General features: G+C 37.0%; 1 protein-coding gene across 1 annotated transcript; it reads left to right on the top strand.

The window, feature by feature from the left end:
• The first annotated feature begins 966 nt into the window (after nucleotides 1-966).
• LOC105818266 (olfactory receptor 6-like) lies at nucleotides 967-1,911 on the top strand. The gene has a single exon (XM_012654202.1). It carries the CDS (start codon nucleotides 967-969, stop codon nucleotides 1,909-1,911), a length of 945 nt encoding a protein of 314 aa, XP_012509656.1.
• The last annotated feature ends 4,249 nt before the right edge of the window (nucleotides 1,912-6,160 follow it).

Raw genomic sequence — 6,160 nt, forward strand, 5'->3', positions numbered from 1 at the left:
TGCATTGGTGCTGCTTTCCACTGGGGCTAGATCACGGGTAAAACTAGATAATTTCTACTCCCAGACCAGTTTCTTCTCTCCAAAAAAATTATTTGGTCAAAGGCATTGAGGAACTAGGCCAGGAACTCCTTATTAGTAAACTAAATACTATTACTATTAGTAAAGTGGAGATTGGAGGTTGAGAGTAAGGGACAATCTTTTCCTACTCAGCAAAAAGTGCTAAGCTCTGCCAATGTTTGCTGCTATGGAAAAGAGATAGTGGTGCCAATAATATGTATTTCAGCACCTCCTCATTCAATCTCCTGCCATGGAACGTTATTTAGAAGGTCACAAGAGATGAAGTTGGAGAAACAGGTGGGGATCAAAATATGAAGTGCCTCTTACATTTGATAACTAAGCCTTTGCATTTTTATGTGAAGTCAATGCAGGAGTCATTAAGGAATTTTCCAATAGTTATTACAATTTTCAAATTTCTTCAGACTCTAATTTGAAGAAACTATGCTGGATCAAAGCCCAGGGATCACTCAAATATTGAACTTTTGGAACTTCCTCTGACCGGATGCTACCTTCCACGTTTCCTTTCAGGCAGGAATAAATATTTGTGCAATGAGTTGCTAATTAAACGGAGAACTGGAATCAACATGGGAGAGGTAAATGTATCTATGTTCATTGACAAAAGAGCTGGGAATGACATAAACATTGACATTCCAATCACTGTCATCAGGTGAGAGAGAGTGGGAGTGGAAGCGCATTTTGATTCTGGGAGACTTTTACTTAAAAAAACTTTAATGAAAGTATGTGCTTCACATTTGAAGAAGAGTCCTTATTAACAGAAATTACTTTATGAGTCTCATTCACAGTTCATGATGTATGAACTTACTTCCATCTCTTGTCCGACATCATAGCCATCTTCATTATTTGTGGTGTTGCTGCAGAAGACTCTAATCTCTCTCAGTGCTTTTAGTCATGCTGGGGATAAACATCACTCTGGTCAGTGAATTCATCCTGGTGGGCTTCCCCACTGCCCCATGGCTACAGGTCCTGCTCTTCTTCCTCTTCTTTGTGATCTATCTGTTAGTGGTAACAGAGAACCTTGTTATCATGCTCACTGTTTGGGTCACTGGCTCCCTGCATAAGCCAATGTACTATTTCCTGAGTAGCATGTCCTTTCTGGAGGTCTGGTATGTCTCTGTCACAGTCCCCAAGATGCTGGACGGATTCCTCCTGCAGAGACGGCACATCCCCTTCACAGGTTGCATGACCCAGCTCTACTTCTTTATCTCACTTGCCTGCACAGAGTGTGTGCTCCTGGCAGCCATGGCCTATGACCGCTATGTGGCCATCTGCCACCCTCTGCGATACTCAGTCATCATGACCACAAATTATTGTATGCAGCTGGTGGCTTTCTCCTACATGAGTGGTTTCACAGTCTCTGTCATTAAGGTCTATTTCATTTCACATGTTGCTTTCTGTGGCTCCAATGTTATGAATCACTTTTTCTGTGATATCTCACCAATCCTCAAACTGTCATGCAAAGACATGTCCATAGCTGAGCTAGTGGACTTTGCTTTGGCTATTGTCATTCTTGTGTTCCCTCTCATCACCACTGTCCTCTCCTATATCTACATTGTCTCCACCATTCTGCGTATACCTTCCACCCAGGGAAGGAAGAAGGCCTTCTCCACCTGTGCATCCCACCTCACTGTAGTTATAATTTATTACACAGCCATGATTTTCATGTATGTCCGGCCCAGAGCTATTGCATCTTTTAATTCTAACAAATTAATCTCAGCTGTGTATGCAGTTCTCACACCCATGCTAAATCCATTCATCTACTGCCTGAGGAACCAGGAAGTCAAGAATGCTATCAAAAAGACTTTGAGGAGTGGCCACTGCCTTCTGCTCAGCTGAGCCCTGCTGCCTTGAGGAAGAAACAGTGTCCCATGAAGGATGTCATTCCCATGACATTTGTCATGGTCATATTTATTATTAGCACTGTACTATCGACCTGGACTCTTCAAATCACAGCACAAGAAAAGTAAAGGAAAAATTAAAGGAGAAATCAGATATTTGATATTTATGATATTTATTGTTTTAACCATAAGCTACCATTAATATACACTGTAGATAATAAGTACCTTGAAATAATATAATAATAAATATATAATAATAAAATAAAAGGTGCTGTTCTTAGCACATTATACATAAGTTACTTATGGTCAGTCACCTGATATTGTAGATCAGGAAACTGAAGAACAGAGAGATTAAATAAGTTATCTGATATTGCACACCTAATTAATATCAAAGCCATTATTTGAGCCCACGGAGTCTAGCTCTAAAATACACTGTATTAGATTCTCTCTATATCTAAAATTCTGTGATAGTAGTTCTGGAGGCATATAAGCTAACAAACATTGATGTCTGTAAGGAACAAGCTATCCAGTGGTTAAGATATAAATAGATCTCATGATAACTGATCATGATGTCATAGTGATGGAGGCAATAGTGGTAGTTGTGATTGCATTAGGTTAGTGATGATGGACTACGACTGATATTAATAATAATGTTAATAATTTCACAATCCTCTTCCAATTTTAAACTCCTTCTAGAACTGTAACAGCTGATTTCTCATTATGGAAATAAATCAATAGTTTCATGGGAGATGAAAGAATTGATATTACTGCAACTTTTGCAGTTGAAATGTGTCTCTTGAGACACTTTCTTTTGAGCTCTTAAATTCTTGTGGTCCTCCATGCTGTATCATGACTACATCAGCAAACTAGTGCAATATCATACATCAGTATGTGTCTAAGTGAAAACCCTCAATATGTCATTATAATATAGGTTCTACATACAAATTAGGTGAAAAACAAATGCAAAATTTTCTAAGACAAATGAGAATATAAGATATCATTGAGACATCTGCTGACTAGATAAAGAAATGTAGTGTATCAGAGAAAATTTTCGTCAAACTGAGACTGAATGTACAAGAAATAATGAGGAAGAGCTATTCTGACTGTCTGTAATGACCCTTTTAAGTGGGAGTCCAAAATTGGTCTCCCATTTTTATTCTAAGCCACTCTCAAAGTTATTCAACATACCTTAACAAATAGTCCTTGTATATTGCTCTTATATTACTCTACTGCTTAAGAATTATTGATTTGAAAAAAAATAGGACCTACTAATTTTATTTATTATTATTATTATTATTATTTTGGAATTATTCTAGCATTCATGAACCTCAATAATATCTTCTTTCCATCTACACCAACTCAACCTTGTATTTTACTTGTCCCCAATATGAAACATCCATTCTGAGAATATTAATCACTTTAATGTACTGAATGATTATGACATAGCAATTCTTGCCTTGCTCAACTTATTCACTTATTTATTCAGTATTTCTTGTATCCCTATTACACACTGTAATAGTCAGTGAGGATATAATGGTGAATAAAACAAATAGATGCAAATTCTTTCTTCAGGTAGTTTAGAGATGAGCAGGGAAGATAAAGGCACAGTGATATTACATGTTATAAATGTACTGATAAAAGAACTGGGTGCTATGGAAGCAAATGGTAGGTAGATGGCCAGGATGGTAAGAGAAAATGTTTTAGGAGGGTAGCATTTAGGCTAACACTTGAAGCAATTAGACAGATGAAAAATGTGGGGATTAGAGAGGGTCAGAGGTTGTGGGGAGAGGAAAGGCCAAGAGTCAAAATAGATAACAGCACACTGAAGGAACAGAAAGATAATTAGCATGTCTAAAGCATAAAGGGGCATGAGGAAGAAAGGGGTCACATGAGGAAGTAGATTCATCTTTAGAATAAAAATCTTGCAATTTGTGAATTTTCTCTTATTAAAAAGATTTATGGATATACAGTAAATTCTATAAAGGCATTTTCAGTTTCTGCAACTACTAGATCTCCAGCTTGTAACAGTTCTACCAGATGAATGGTAGTTATAGGGTGAAGAAGGAACAAAGTGAGTTGCTTGAATATTCAGCCTTGGCTGCAGCATCTTTTCATTCTGAGTAAGAGGTGTCAGTTATCAATTTATGTGTTTGATTTCCTCACTATATCGTGAGTTCTTCTAGAATAAGAATTCATCATTGCGTCTACAGTACTGCCATAGTACCTGTTGCTACAGGCTCTTGTGCTGGTCATTGTCTATTTCTCACTCCCAACCCCCGGTTTTCTATTCTCTGCATTTCTCTATCCTTTTGCATATCCCATCTCCAAGGAGGTGATCAAAATTGATCCTGTAGACTGTGTCGCTCTGGTTCAGTTGGCCTATGGCTTCTACTTTGGTTGGGCCAATGAGAGGCAGCAGCAGGAAACTGAAGGCTTCAAAGTAAGAAAAGACATGGGATTTCTTCCCTGGCTGGGTTCTGTGACTCCGATAGTGGCTACAACTCCTGAAACAGAAGAACCCCTGCCAAGGCTGCAGCTGTCACTGGGTTTCTGTACTCTAGTCCTTACATGGCTCATCATCTTTTGTTGGTTGTCTTCACCTTGCCTGACTCTGTGAAGAGTCATGACATTTAATTCTCAAAAATTTCAGCAGAAATTGCTTTCTGTTTCTTTCTGGAATCCTGACTGATATGTCATTTGATAAATATTAGTTGAATTGAAGTAAATCACAGAATTCCTGAGATAAATATACCAATTTAAAAACTCTCATATGGTTAGAGTTTGAAATCAATAACATAACATAAGCAACTTCATTTTCTACTCAAATATAACATGTGACAGAACTTGAATAAAATACAAAACCTTTGTTTCACATTTAAATTTTAAAGTATTTATTCATAAATAACTCCTACTTTTCTTCCATCCACGTGATGCCACTGACAAATTGAATTGATTATGAGATGTTTGAGCTAATATAGTCAGCAAATTTAAACTCAGGTGTTAAGCATAATGTGCCCAGCTTTTATGCCATTTATTTTAAGACTGCATGTACCACTAGGAAGCACTTAGTTCCTCCAGTTACTAGTTTGAGTGAGTTTACTACCCAGACAACCACCCCTCTGCTATTTCCCTTTTAGGTTGCCCTTCCTCTCTTATCAGAGTAAATCATACTATGTTTTAAGATCCGTGGAAGAATTTCCCCAATACATTTTCCCAGGTGCTTCTAATTCACTCACTGAGGTCCACTATCTTCTAATAAATAATATATTTTGACTTTTAAACTCCCTCATTGGGAATTGAGTAAGTAGGAAAATATTGGCAAAGTGGTAAACTTTGGAGCAAATATTTAGCTTAAGACTCTGGCATACCAGTGGTTAGCTTTGTGTTTCTCATAGGTTACTAAAACCTCAGTTTTGGGGGTCTTCATCTTCCTCATTTGTAAAATGTGGGTCACAATATCTACTATGAAGGAAAAATAATATATGGGAAAGCATCTGGCACAGTGTTTGACGTGTACTATTTGAAATTATTCAACAAAATACAAAATAAGCAGAATTGTTTATAATATCTAAAACTCAGGTCAAGTCCCAAGTCCTCCATGGTGCTTTCCCTGTTTTTTTTCCAGCTTCCGACTTGTGCTGATTTATTAAGAAGAAATAACTTCTAGCTGCACTTAACTCTTGTTCAATGTGCCACTATCTTGCTTTGAACACTCTTCCAGACTCTGCTTTGTACTGATAATGGTTCAAATACACATAGTATTTTTCATTCTAGATTGTAAGTTTTTTATATCATATATATCTGTTTACAATTCAGTTCTTAAAAATTATATCTACTTATTATGTATTCAATGGTCAGTAAATATTTCATGAATAATTCTCTGTCTTAATGTATATAATACTTTCAATCTATAGCCACAGCACCCATATCTTCTAAACTTTATGTCATAGTTCCAATTTTAGATATTCTATTCTCTCCAACTCTTCCAATTTTTAGTTATATGACTGAGGCAAATATCATGGATTAGTTCTTCATATCTGTTTCAATACATTCTATTACATTAATAATATGCCAAGCCTAGAAAGCTTAAAAGTACAGTTCTGGCCGAGCACAGTGCCTCATGTCTGTAATCCTAGCACTCTGGGAGGCCGAGGCGGGTAGATCATTTGAGCTCAGGAGTTTGAGACCAGCCTGAGCAAGAGGGAGACCCCGTCTCTATTAAAAAAAAAAAAAAGAAAGAAATTAGC

This window comes from Propithecus coquereli, unplaced genomic scaffold (genome assembly GCF_000956105.1).
Source record: "Propithecus coquereli isolate 6110/MARCELLA unplaced genomic scaffold, Pcoq_1.0 Scaffold44, whole genome shotgun sequence".
NCBI classification, from domain to species: Eukaryota; Metazoa; Chordata; class Mammalia; order Primates; family Indriidae; genus Propithecus; species Propithecus coquereli.

What these genes read in the sequence shown, in the direction of transcription:
- LOC105818266 (XM_012654202.1), top strand. Translation starts at nt 967, where the DNA reads ATGCTGGGGATAAACATCACTCTGGTCAGTGAATTCATCCTGGTGGGC.